General features: G+C 52.3%; 1 protein-coding gene and 1 long non-coding RNA gene across 13 annotated transcripts in view; both read left to right on the top strand.

Moving 5' to 3' along the window:
• Positions 1–2,887: 2,887 nt before the first annotated feature.
• Positions 2,888–13,798, top strand: part of ANK1 (ankyrin 1) — a 215,546-nt gene continuing 204,635 nt past the window's right edge. For 5 of the 12 annotated variants that reach the window (XM_072776621.1, XM_072776615.1, XM_072776610.1 and 2 more), the window contains exon 1: positions 2,889–3,184. In XM_072776621.1, coding sequence (XP_072632722.1) covers positions 3,059–3,184 — 126 coding nt within the window. In that variant the 5' untranslated portion in view covers positions 2,889–3,058. Of the gene's footprint in view, positions 3,185–13,798 lie in introns of all 12 variants that reach the window. The other 7 variants (XM_072776622.1, XM_072776619.1, XM_072776618.1 and 4 more) reach the window with 3 other exon arrangements.
• Positions 3,514–8,425, top strand: LOC140604913 (uncharacterized). Its single transcript, XR_012007730.1, has 3 exons — positions 3,514–3,851; positions 7,686–7,760; positions 7,973–8,425. It is a non-coding gene; the product is annotated as an uncharacterized lncRNA (long non-coding RNA).

The raw sequence follows: 13,798 nt of genomic DNA, 5'->3' as shown, positions 1-13,798 counted from the left end.
TCCTGGCTCTACTATTTATGAGCTGAGACCTTGAGTAAGTGACTTAACTCCCTTCGCCCACTCCCTCTGTAAAGTGGTGACAATGCCCAGTGCAATGGAAATGCTGAATTAATGTCAGCTAGTCTTACTGTTATCCCTTAAGCCAGTATAGGGTAGACTAGTTGATTCTTCCACACATGGTTATGGAGCCCCTATTATGTGCCAGGCACCATGCAAGGTACTAAAGATCCAATGGTAACCAAACCAGACTCTGTCCCTTCCTTTACCGAGTTTAAAGTTAGTGGGAAGACATGTGTCAATCAAAACCATCACACCAACTTAAAAGTGTACTTACAACAGGTGTTCTGAAGGAGGCACAGCTGGTGTCATAATGACATGGTAGAGCTAGTCGGGAGCCCCAGAAGGGCCTCCTTGACAAGTGAAGACCACCTTGGTGTGGATGAATGAGTTGGAGTTAGCCAGACTAGGGCCTGGTCCAGAGGACAGTTAGAATGGGACAGAGCAGTGCGGGCAGGGGCAGCAAGGACAAAGGCCCAGTGGAGGGACAGTGCTGACAAGTTGCAGCTGGAGCATGGTACCAGGTCACAGCTGGGGGAAGACCAGCCGGTGTTAGGAAGAGCCTGATCATTCAGGTCTCCGTAGGTCAGATGGAAGATCTTTGTCCTAGAAGTCAAAACGGAGGATGGTAAGCTGAGAAGTGACAATAATCATATCTGTGCTTTGAAAAGATGAGTGTGACTATATTGTGTAGGATGGTTTGGCGGGTGACAAGAAGGGATGCAGGCACTGAGCAGTAGGAGGCCTTGGGTCACAAGTGCACAGGCCTGGCACTCAGATGTCTGTGCTGAAGATGAAATGAGGGCCTCCTTGGCAGGATGATTATAGCCACGGTCATGGGGGAACAGACCTGGGGAGATCGTCTAGAGCCGCGCTGTCCAATACAGTAACCACGAGTCACCTGTACCTCTTAAACAACTAAAATGTGTCTGATCTGAATTGAGATGGGCTCTAAATATAAAATACACACTGATTTTGAAGCATAAAATAATGTGAACTATCTCAGTGCTTTTACGTCGGTTGCATGTTGAAATAATACTTCTGGATACCCTGAATAAAATAAAATAAATCATTAAAATTCATTTTAAGTTTCTTCAACGTGGCTACTTGAAAATTTAAATTACATAGGGAATTGGGATTTGTGTTTCTTATTTAGCTTCAGTCGAACAATGCTGATGTAGAGTGAGAAGAGAAGAGGGTCCAGAACCCAGCCTTGGGGAAGGACCATGGTCAGAGCAAAGGTTCAGCCAGCCCCTTAATTATTGACTCGCACCTGGGTGGAGAGGATGGTGGAGGGAGTCTGCCGGGTGGGTGTGGGTCGGTGTGGAATGGGGACTTGGAGCAGCAGGGCAGGCACAGGGAGGTAAGGTTCCAGTAAGGAAAAAAGCATGAAGTCTGCAGAGCAAATGGGGCGATTCCGCCCCTCCCCAAGTTTGTAGTGTGCAGGGGTGGCGCAGCTCAGAGCCCTCTGAGGCCTTTTGCTGTAGGACAGAAGAGATTCCCACTCGCCAGCCTCTGCTCTGTGCTTGGTTAAACGTCTGCATCTAGCCCTCAGTTTAGGGCCGAAGGAAGCGGACTATTTTTTCTTCTACCTTCACCAGTTCTTAAATATTATTTTCTACAAATCCACCGTTATCTTTTCGTGAGCTGAGAGCTCCGTCCCACCTGATGGGAAGGAGCGGGCGGGTTGGGAGCGGTCCTGACTGAAGGCCCAGTGGATGCCGGGTTGGGGCCTCAGTTTCCCTGCCTGTCGCCTGTCTCCCGAAGGAGGGGGTAGGTGAGCCTACGGCCCCTCCTCCTCCCGCAGCCCGCCTTTGCGGCTGCGTGAGCTCAGCAGCCAGGTGTGTGCTTCTTGACAGCGGGATGCGGGGAGGGCGGCGTTGCCGGGTGCGGGTGGGTGTGTGGGGGGGTCCCTGGTGCAAAACCTCGCTCCACTGCCGTCAAAAGGGAACTCAAGGGAGAACTGCTCACTTCATCTTGGACGCGTTTTCCAGCTAGAATTGGTAAATACGTAAACGAAAGGCCCACACGGTCTGAAAGGGGCACAGGGCGCTCCCAGCGAGCTTCCCGGGGAGCCTCGGCCCCGCGCGCCCCTCGGCGGGCGCCCCGGGCCAGACAGGCGCGGAGGCTCGGCGCTGCGGGCGCGTCCCGGCCCCACGGCGGCCGCCACCGGGGGGCGCCCCGAACCCCGAGCCGGCCCCGCCCCCACCCCCACCCCGGCCGCCGCGACCGGGCCTCGGCGCCCCGAGCGTGTCGCTTCCGCCGCCGCCTCCCGGCGCGCTGGTCTGGGGGCGTCCGGGCCCGCCGCCCTGCCCTCGCTCCCCGGCGCGGCGCGGCGCGGCCCCCGCACCCCGGTCCCCGTGGCGGCCCCGCGGCTCGCGCCGGGGCGGCGGGCTTTGTTCCCCGAGACCCGACGGCGCGGGGGCCCGAGCGTCCCGAGGCGCGGCGGCGGCACTGCGGAGCCGGGGGCCATGCGCCAGCGCGGCCGCCCCGCGCGCCCAGCCTCGTCGGGCCCGCCCGAGCCCCCGGCCGCTGGCGGCCCCCGCGCGCTCCCGCGCTGAGTGCCGGGGTCCGCCTCCTCCCGGCCCGCTCGCCGCCCCGCTCGCCGCAGTACGAGCCGCCTCCCTGCCCCCGCCCCCCGCGCCGCCGCCGCCGCCGCCGCCGCCGCCGCCGCCGCCGCCGCAGGGAGGGAGGGAGGGAGGGAGGCCGGGGAGGGAGGCGGCGGGGCCGAGCCCAGAGCCCGTCCCGGCCGCCGGCGAGCGAGCTGGGGCCGCGGCGGGAGGCGCCATCCGGGGTCGCCGGGCGGCCGCGGCGCCCTCGCCCTCCGAGCGTCTGGCAGCCGCCTCCCGCCGCCCCGGCCGCGTTCGGCCCGCGGCGCCCAGAGAGGCTCCCGCTCCGCCGGGCACGGGCTCATTTTTCTTCCTCCTCGGGAGGGAGTCGCCACCTGGATTGCCAAGTGCGAGGGGTCCGGGAGGCGGGGACCGGGGCACCGTGACCCGCCATGGCTCAGGCGGCCAAACAGCTGAAGAAAATCAAAGACATCGAGGCGCAGGCCCTCCAGGAGCAGAAGGAGAAGGAGGAGTCCAGCAGGAAGCGGAGGAACCGCTCCCGTGACCGAAAGAAGAAGGTAAGGGGGGCGGCGGGCGGCGGAGGTGGCCTGCGAGGCAGGGGCTGCGCCGGCCCGCGAGCGCGCGGGGGCGCGGGCGGGAGGGCAGGCGGCGGCGGCTCGGGCGCGGCGGGCAGAGGACGGGCCCGGGGCCGCAAGGGCAGAGCGGGCGGCGGCAGGCGGCAGGCGGGGCGCGGGGCGCGGGGCGCGGGGCGCGGGGCGCGGGGCCGGGCGGCGCCGACCCCTCTCAGCACCCTGGACAGACGCCGGCGGGCTGCGCCGCGCGCGGACCAACTTTTCGGGCCTCGGGGCGGCCGGCGGGGGTGATGGGCTGCTCCGGGCTGGGTGAGGAAGCCGCTCGCGGAGACGCGGCTCGGGGCTGCCGAGGCTGCTCTGCCCGCCGCCGCCCCGTGACCCGCGCTCCCACGAGAAGAGCTTCGTTCCCGCGTGTCTGAGCGGGGGGTCTCCCGTCCTTCCTCCCCCCTGCTCCAGCCCTCTGAGTGAGTGGCAGAAAGGCACGCCCCGGGGCATTTGGCAGCGTCTTAGGGTCGGGTCACCCAAGATGAGCGGCTGATGGCCAGGAGGGGAAGGAAGTTCCTTTGGAAGCCAGACACGGGTGCTGTCCAGCTTGGCCCAAGGACCTGGTCAGAGAGCAGGTCTGCCTTCTTGTGGACAGTGCGGAGACAAGGTACGCCCCTGCCTCCACCCGCGGCCCAGACCCAGACCCCTTGCGGCAGCTGTTCCAGTGCTGAGCACTCCCCTTCTGGGTCTGGGGTCTCCCGACCCACGACTTAATGACCACTAGCAACACCTTTGGTGAGAAGCACCGCGTAGCCTAAAATACCTTTGACTGTGAAGGGAGGGTGCAGTTAATTGGGCAGAGGACCCCCGCTGAGAGGTGTTTTAGAGCCCCCCCCCCCCCCCCCCCCACGAGGCCACTAGTACAGAGATGCGGTTCTGGAAAGTGGAGGTAGGGCTGAAAACTCCAGCGTCAGGAGAACCATTTTGACCTGAAGAAGCCGATGTGGGGCACAGCCTGCAAGCTTGCTCACCAGGGAATGGGGCCCCTCAGGGTTCCGGGCGGAAGGATGGGTCTTGTTTGAGAAGGAAACATCTTTGGTTTGGATTTATTTTTCTTCCCTGAAATTGTCTCACTCTGAGAAAGAAGTTTGGAGCCTTGGTTGACAGTAGAGCATGGAGAACAGACTACTTGCGGGTCACACTCCACTCACCAGAGTTGGTCAGCAGGACCAGCATCCGGCCTTTTCCTAGAGATGGGACACAGGGGCAGAGATGCTCTCTGATTGTGACCCAAGTAACTTACGTCCCACGCCAGGCCTTCCTGCACCCCACGGGAGCCAGCCCCTCCTCCCTCAAGGGATTTCCATGGTGTGTGTAAATAGTAGTTTCCCAAAGGCACCACCCCTTTAGCAGGACCAAAAAAGAGGCCTTCCCCAAACCTACGGTGAATCAGAGTTTGGGTTGGTGCCACTGGGAGAATCTTGAGTTCTTCTGCTGGGGTCTGAAATACCAGAGCCCATCCTGTGAGTCAGGCAGGGGGAAGTCTAGTTATATCTGACAGTGTTCACCCACTTTCTTGGCATGGATGTAAACTTCTCATTAGAAAAGCGTGCTCTCTATTTCCATTCCTGCCTATTGCTTTAGGAGCCAAGCCGATCCTCTCCCAAACTGCTCACTCAGTGTTTTGATCCCACTTCTTGCTCTGGAGCTTCCTCCTTGGTGCTCCTGATACCTTAAATAATTTTTCTGAGCAGTAGTCAAAACAGAACTCTCCCTTCTTCTCTTCTTTGGTTTCTTTCCATCCTACAAACTCCCTTCAATATAACTCTGCATCCCGACTCCATATAATACACACACATAAAAGTGGCAATCTCAGTATTATTTTTACCTCTTTGGTCTTAATCTTTACATTCTTGTAAACTTTATGTTCATCTTGAGTGCTAGATGAAATAGATTTCCCTTCCCCCCTCACTCCATGTTATTTTGTTTTATTCCTGGTTAGAAGCATACTGCGTCAGTAAGCATTCAGAAATCTTCCATACAGATATTCATTATTGTATGCAGTACTCTGGGTGCCAGGTCTAATACGACAGTAATAAGGAAATCTCAAGTCAGAGTGAGAGTGGTGACATAAACTCGTAGAGCCGATTCTCTGGGCGAGGAGGATATGGTACAGGGTAAGGCTTCGTCTGTATTTTGCAATGGTTGTGAGGTCTCTTAGCTATTGGCATGGTCTCGAGGGCCATCTCGGAGGCGAGAGATAAAATTTATAGCAAAATGCAAAATCACGAGAAGGTGGAGGGCCCCGGAGGGAAAGGTGAGGAGGCAGAGCAATGCAGAAAGAGATATTTAGAGAAGGCAGAGGAAGCTCCTGTAGGGCTGGGGAAGCAGATGGCCAGGGTTGAAGGTTCATATCAGGTGAAGTCCAACTGGGGCCCAATTTTCTACAAATGCAGGAATGTTTTAAGGGAAAAGTGATGATTAAAATCAAGCAGGTGAGGACTTCATAGTTGGTTACCGCAGACTGTGGGGTGCTATGGGACCATCCTTGGAATCAGCACAAGGAAAGAACTTCATAAATACAAACGAACATTTTATTCCAGTGAATTAGTAATTCCTAGGAATGTATGGCTGAGCCAAGGGCACTCGGAATTTACAAAAAGGAAAGGTGTTTGTCCCATGGGTAACCTACTTAGCGGGCACTTGACTGAGCAGAACCGAATCCCTCCCGTTTGTAGAAAGAACCGTGGTTGTAACTTCAACACTGCTTGCAGTTTTTATGGCTGATGATATTGTGTGGGAAGGCGCTTGCTAAGGGGTGCTGTGCAATGGGGGATGGAGGCCGATGTTGTGACGCACTGACTGACACAGATAGAAACCACCTCGACACAAGGAATTGAGCTAAAACTCTGGAGCTCTAAAAATGCCTGCATTCTTCTGGGGCTTCATTCAGTTTTCTGTTTGTGTAGCATGCATCCTTGTCAGAGGCTCGCTGTGGGAGCTGCAGCTTTAAAGGAAAAAAAAATCAGAATTTATGACATTTACTGATAAGTCCCCCTGAATCTGAAGGTTGGGATGGAAATAAATAAATCACAAAGCATGTGTAAAGCAGGCATTTGCATTAAGAATGGAAGCTTTCTAAGGCCGAGGACGCCTTGGGCAAAGGAATATGTGTGCTTTTTATGTTTACCCAGAGCTTGAGGTGAGGAGGGGAGGACAGGAAGGTTGGAGACAAAGTGAGGCCCAGGATAGGAGGAGGGTCAGAAATGAATAAAGGAGGAGAGGATGAAGGCATGAGGGAGGTAGTTAAGGAGAGGAGGGGCTGGCAGTGCTGCCCTGCTTTAAGGGGTTACACTAATCCTGCTGCCTGCCATACCCGTTGGTGCCCTGGGACAGTGTTTACCGAGCTCTCTCCTTGTCCCTGCTTCTGTCCCCCTGCTTCATCCTCTGCTTTGGTGAAGATAGAGATCACGTCTTCTTCCTGGCTGTATACTCGGGGCCTCACACACAATGGGCATGCAGTAAATGTGGATGGGATGACTGAGTGGATTGGATGAGTGGATTAATATATTTGCCTGCTGAAACGTTGTCTTGGTCATAGGCATGGGCTCAGGTGAACAGTATCCTCTTTGTCTTTTGGGGGCATCTGAAGAAAGTCTGACATTTCTTGCTTTTCTAGTCATTTGCAAAGCAATAGAGATTCATAGGCAGGCAGTGGAGTGATCTAATTTTTTGGTGCAGTGAATTCCACCACTGAGCATGTAGTTAGTCCCTTGCAGGGTCTCTGCTGCACTAAATGTCAAGTGATTTTAGCTGTTTGGAACCACAGTGTTTGCACAGGGCCTCAAGGAGCCAAAAAGAAAAGAGCAGAGAAAAAAAACTAAGGGAGCAGAGGAGTGGAAGGTGGCTTTCACCGCTTTGCTGTGCAGCAGTGCCAGACCGTCTTTCCAGACTAGGCAGGGCTCCCCGGAGAGGGCTCTGTCCCCCTCGCACAGCGGGCTGAGGCCTGGCGCCTGGACTGTGGAGGTGTCTTTGTGGGTCCTGTGATCGGACTCGCGAGGGAGACTTGGGGTGACCTGCATGAGTCTGGAGTGGTCGGTGCCAGGAGGGTGATGGTGGTGGGGTGGAGTGGGGGAGGGGTGTGCAGGTGTGGGATCCTTCAGGTGGGCCTGCGTCTCCTAACTGTAAAGGGTCTCAGATGGAAACTTCTGCTGTTGTCTGCGAATGAGTTTATAATTTCGATCTGAGAAACAGCAGACCGAGTCGAAAGAGAATGCTATTCATCATATGTGTTTAAATCTAGGTCCTGTGGCCACATCGCGTCACTAGTACATGTTGCAGTATGAACTGCTATTTGTATATAAAGCCTCTATTTGGCTTTTGAATAGCATGATTATGGTGCACTGCACATTAATTATTAAACGTGTTAATTTATTAGTTGCGAGGCTTTAAAATACACCACAACTTTGGTAACCTGCTTTGGCATCTCTTCTTATTTTAGTACCTTGGGACCCTCAGACACGGAAGCAGCCCTGCCCCTCTGGAGCTCGGGGAGGAACCGCCGGGGGTTGAGCTGGTAGGAACCTTCCCTGCCTGCTCTGTGTCCCTGTGCCAGCCCAGTGCTACCCTCCCTGCTGTGGGGATAGTGGCGGTGGGGGCTGTTCCCCAGATGCTCCTGTCATCCCCCCAACTATTTGCTAGACCAGGAGAGCAGGGTCTTGTGAGCACAGATATTACACCTTCAGTTGTGTCCAGCATTGTACCGTTGGCATATTTTTTGCTCCTCAGCCACTGCTCAAAGCAGAGGGGGCAGCAGCCGAAATTCAGAGCCTGAGGAAAATAGCCTCCCTGTGAAGGACCATGCACCAGTCCCTGTGGCCTGTCTCTCCTCTCGTTCACCCTAGCAAACTGCTGGCTCACCAATTCTGCTTATGTCCCCTCAATATGGCTTCTTCTTAACTCCAGCTTAAGGGTTCTTCCTCTTTCCTTCAACAGAAGTGAACAGGCAGTAGTGAATGGGGACTGCATGCCAGGCGCTCTTTTCCTGTGTTAGCTCAGCCCCATGCTTTGCCGCCAGGATGCCTTTGTGTAGGCAGACCCTCACCCATTTCTTCCTCCTTCAGTGTCAAACCCCATCACTTTGTTCTTCAAGAAACTCTCCTGAATGTCCCGTCCTCACCTGAGTCTTTGTACTTAAAAATTCAATAAATACTTATGACTTGAATTGATTCAGGAGCTGCATTTAACTGGTTTGGATTTTTTTCCATGGTCTTTCTATTTGAATTTGGAAGAGTTGGCCCTACAGAATTGGAACCAAGTACATAATTTTTTTCTCTGAATTATTCTGACTAAAGCAAAGTCATCAATGTTTGGTTTTTGAAAAAAAGAAAACAAGCTTTTGCTTTGCTCTTTATCTCCATTTTCGGTTCTTGAAAACCAGCTTAGAAGCCTCCCTCTTACAGCGTGCGAGGGTAGGAGTCAGACCTGGATCACAGTTTCAGCTATGTGTGTGTGAATAAGCCTCCGAATTTCTCTGCACCTCAGTTTGCTCATCTGTAAAATAGGGATGAGGATCAAATGAGTATGCTTTATAAACTTTAAAACTACATAATATTTCAAAGGCTATAGTTAATAACATAATGATTATTAATTAAATTATGCTTTCTAATGAATCTAATGCCAAAGTTCATGCCTGGCTTTCCAGTGGTGGTGTGAAATTTTGATGTGTGCCTGGGAAGGCCAGCACATTATTATTTCAGTACTGGTAAATGAGAAAAGGGTGCTTTAAATCATATCTTCATTTCATTTTCAGGAAAGGAACGAATTTCCTATTTTACAAGATTTATTATTGCAGACTTAGTTATCTCCATGGGTCCAGTCTGAAACTTTGAGATGGGCTTTATTAACGTCCTGCATGGTGATCGTAGCTGTATATCAAAAGGGGAACATAAAAATGGTTCCTAAATTTTCTGAGAATACTATCACCATTAGAGCTGTGGCTGATAAATCCAGGGTGTGTAATATCACAGATAATGGAACACAGGGTGTTACGGGCAGACCAGACCCCTTCAGGGAGACTCTGTGCATCTTAAGAGTGAAAGCATAACACATCCACCAAGAAAGGAGAATTTGCATTATGTTCACTCAAAGCTAAAGCAAAGAAGATTTCATGGCCAGCCAATTAAAAACAACAACAACAACAACTTTTTTCGTTTGCTTCCAGTGTGACTGGATGGGTTCCCTTCAAAGAGAATCTTTCTGTGTCTTTGCTAAGGCGGTAATACATTTTCCGTTTCAGTTAACACATTTTTGTCCATTTCAGAGCATCATTGACAATGCTGCTGCAAAGCAAGCTGCTCTGTTTATCAAAGGAGGGGTCTGTATTTATTGAGAGCAGGTCCTACAGGCATTGTCTCCCTGGAGCCTCGCAGAGCAGGGTGCAGACCCAGCCTGGCTTCAGAGCTTATTCACAGACCTTGGCACTGGGCTGCCTCTTTAGGTACATGACACACCCTCAGGATAATCAAGGCTGTTGAGACAGCACTGATGGTATTTCCCCTGCCTTCACAGGAAGGACTTGCTTGTTCTTGGGAAAGCTGCCAGCGGAGGCAGTAACCCAGGGCAGAATGGAGGCAGGTGATTTGGGCTCAGGACAGAAGTGCTGGCATCTGGATTCTAGTTAGAACATGAATGTCCAGAGGCTCCTTTGTAAGGCTCAGGGACAGCCCGGGTGCTGGTAAGGAGTCTGCCCTATTTCAGGCTCTTCTGCTTCACAGAATGGTTATTTCCCCTTGACTTTCTGTCTCGGAGATTTCCCTACCTACCATACAGTCAGCATCTTGCCCTTATAATTGTTGAATTGTGTAGCTGCAGAGTACCTACATTTCTGCCATTACTCTCTGTTCTTTCCCCCTACCTGGGACTTTTGCTTGTTACAGGGAAGAATCCTAGGACCTCTAGGGTCCTGGGCCTTCACATGAAGTGCTTGCCGACAGCTGGACTTGGTGTTGGGGGTGGGAGGTGTGGCTGAAACAGGAGGCCAGCATGGCCCGGCCCGGCCAGCAAGCCAAACAGTGCTTGGATGCCTGGGTTTCATTTGCTGCCCCAAAGAAGTCAAGTGGTCTCAGTGAGGCTGAGGAGCAGAGTGCAGTCAGGGAGAAGACAGGCACCGGAGGTGAAAAGGCAGCAAATATCATTAAGGTAGCATTGAGAGAGCTGAGGTTGGAGTGAGAGGAAACACGACAGGAAAATGGAAAGAGGTGCGTGACCCCTAAACTCAGTTCTGAGATTGAAGGGGGACACACCCCAAACACTCAGGGTGAGACCCTTGGGAAAAGAGAGACGGGATAATGGGCCCAGCGACCTCTCACCTTTGTTTGTGTCACAACCAGCTTGGGGAGAGGGCTTGTTATATGCAGACCTGCCCCACCTGCACCTGCAGAGTCTGACACTGGGTATAGGAGGGACCAGACACCTGCACGTCCGTGCCCAGCAGGCTCCCCTCGGGTGAGGTTGGCATAGAGCACACCGGAGAGCCTCTGTTCTAGCAGAGCAGTAGGCTTCCTTCTCCACAGGCCTGGCCAAATGAAAGTCAACCCTTCACTTGCCCACTTCCTTTGGGGAATTGGGTATGAAATAAAATAAGTAAATACAAATCCTCTATTCCTCACTTCTTTCCTTCATCTCCTGGTTGGATCTTCCCTCAGTCTGGTCACAACTCATCAGCTTGTTCCTGTAGCTCTCCGGTTTGCTCGATACCAGCCTCACCCAAGGGGAGCCTGCTGGACACACAGGTGCCTGCCCACCCCCCCCCCCCCCCCCCCGCCCAGGAGTCAGACTCCCGATTCCCCACAGCAAGTGGGCAAATAAAGGGCTGGCTGTAGAACTGTGGCCAGATCTGTGGGTGGAAGAAGCCTGGCCAGGGCCAGGAGGGTGGGGGTGGCCTGAGGAGGTGCCTGGGAGGCTCCTGGGGGTCAAGGCTGGACCTTCAGTGGGGCAGGCCATTCAGTGGAGGCAATAGTGTTTTGGAGGGTGGGCGAGAGGGTCTGGAGGGGCTGGGCTGGGAACTGTGGGTCCAACACTGGGAGCAGGGAGTGCAGGATGGGGGAGCTCTGGAAGGGGTGGCAGAGAGAGCTGAGCCAGGGGCCCAGTGATGTCCAAAGGGCAGGGGAAGCCTTAGAAGCTCCAGGCAGAAGTCTGAAAGGTTCCCACTCCTTCACACAGAAACCCTGGGCTATGCTGGGGGATAATCCAGCTGAGGGACAGGCTGGCTTGAGCTGGGGACAGCTCCTGGGGATGGAGAGCATGTGACAGATGTGCTATTTGGGTGGTAGAGAAAGTTGGTCTTTGTGAGTAATAGAGTGGGTACCAGTAAGCAGTCAGCGATGATCTGGAATAGGTTTCACTTTGACATCTGTTAACATATTTGCCTGTGTGTGTGTATGTGTGTGTGTGTGTGTGTGTGTGCGCGCGCATGATTAAATGTCCATAAGACCTCCTTTCTGACTTGGTGTTGGGCTAGTTAGTTGGTGATGCCTTTCATTGAGCTAGGAAAGAAGAGGGGAACAGGTTAAGAAGAAAATGATGAGTCCTTTTGGGGTAGAATGAGTCTTGTTACATACCTTCCTGGAGCTCTCAGCTGATACAGGGAGAGAGCTAATAGAAAAGGTTCTTAAATATCAGGGAGTCTGTTGGGCTGGTGGTGGAGAAGGGGGGTGTCAGCTCCAGTCTGCACATTCCAGCAAGGCCCTAGAGTGCAGATCTTCAGAGTGATTGCTTTAACTAGGGCACATGCATGTGACAAAGCCTACCAGCCATGTGAAACTGAGAAATCTGACTGGTGGACACTCCTGCCTGCGGGGAAAGCAAGTCCCTGGGGTTGAGGTGGGCTGCAGGGAGGCAGGAGTAACTTACTTCCCAATAAAGGACTTCAGCACCATCCCCCATTTGGCAAAATGCTCTGCATTCACTAAAAATGAGGCTTAAAAGAATTTGCTTTTAAGAATATGTTTCTAATAAAAAATAGGAATATGTTTAAGATGTAATGTAATTAAAAATACAATGTAATGTAATTAAAAGAAAAGACAGAGGATGCCCTGCTTGTCCGAAAGGGTAGCCAGCCTTCTCTGCCTCTTGTGTCTGGAGATGGAAGCTGGGAATTTATAGATGACGTCACACCCCCAGTAAAGAATTCCAAAGAATTCCAAGGTGATGTGGACTAGAGCCAAGTAGGTAACAGAATGTACTGGCTCAAAATGGAGCTGGAGTATGGTCCCAAAAGTCTGGGCAGTTGGGTCTTGGCATGTGAAGCCATCCTTTGTAAACCAACTTGAAAATGTGTGTGTGTTGGGTCTAAACCTCCATTCTGCAGCCAGAGTGATTTTCCAAAAATGCAAATCAGATTTCAACACTCCCTCCTTTAAATCCTTCAGTGGCTTCCTAATTGCCCTTAGAATATAGTCCAGGCTCATTACTCTGGGCTCGCTAGACAGCTCCCCCCCCCCCCAATTTAGCCCATAACTGCCTCTCCAGTTTATCTCTTTCTTTTCTACATGCTGCGTTCAGCGGACTCTGAGCTTCTTCGAGTACTTTGGATACGTGTACTTTCTCTACCTTTAGATCTTGCTGTCTGTTGAGTCTTTTTTTTTTTTTTTCCTAAGTGCTACACCCAATGTGGGGTTTGAACTCATGGTCCCGAGATCAAGAATCATATGCTCTAAACCACTGAGTGAGCCAGGCACCTCTGTCTGCTGCATCTTTTGCCTCACACAGTAATGCCAACTCCTCTGTCAGAATTCAGTGTGAACATTGCCTCCCAAGTCCTAGATGAGGTTAAATCACCCTGCACCATATTCTTCCAGTATGCTCATGTGCAAGGTGACCAGAAAATTAAAAGGACTTCAGTGCATGTCAGGAGGTCATCTTTGATTGTGATGTTGGAGCAGCAATGAAGAGATGCGAGCTTTGGAAGGTGATGGATTCAGATGGTTGTGAGTTGACATCCTGGCTCAGAGGTTTGCTAGCTGGGAACTTTGAGCAAATTGCTCAGTTACCCTTCCTGAGTCTCAGTTTTTTCCACTTATAAGGTGGAGAAAGTGATATGTGCTACTCAACCACGCAGGGATGTTGGAAGGATTGAATGTAAACCACCTGGGATACAGTAAGCACTCAATAAATGTTTGCTTCAGTATCTCCATCACCACACACACCTATCTCCCACAGAGCAACTGGTAAATCCAAGACATGAGTGTTAAGAAGCTGTGGTTGTGGGGGGTGGGATACGGCAGAGAGAAACACGTCTGCCCTTAGACCACCAAATGGATAAATAAATGAAGATTTTCTAAAAAACATGACCACTGGTCACATTTCCTCTTTGACTCTAAATAAAACTTAAAAGGTGAAAGTCTGGGGCAGCCTGGGTGGCTCGGTTGGTTAAGGGTCTAACTCTTCATTTCGGCTACAGTCATGATCTCGGGATTGAAAGATCCAGCCTCATGTTGGGCTCCACTCTCAGTATGGAGTTTGCTTAAGATTCTCCCTCTCCCTCTGCTCCTCCTCTACTCATCTCTCTTTCTCTCTCTTAAATTAATAAATCTTAAAAAAAAAAAAAAAGTG

The sequence above is a fragment of the Canis lupus genome, chromosome 15 (assembly GCF_048164855.1).
Source record: "Canis lupus baileyi chromosome 15, mCanLup2.hap1, whole genome shotgun sequence".
Classification (NCBI taxonomy): Eukaryota; Metazoa; Chordata; class Mammalia; order Carnivora; family Canidae; genus Canis; species Canis lupus.
Note: the sequence above shows the minus strand (reverse complement) of the source record. Positions and strands in the feature narration are given on the sequence as shown.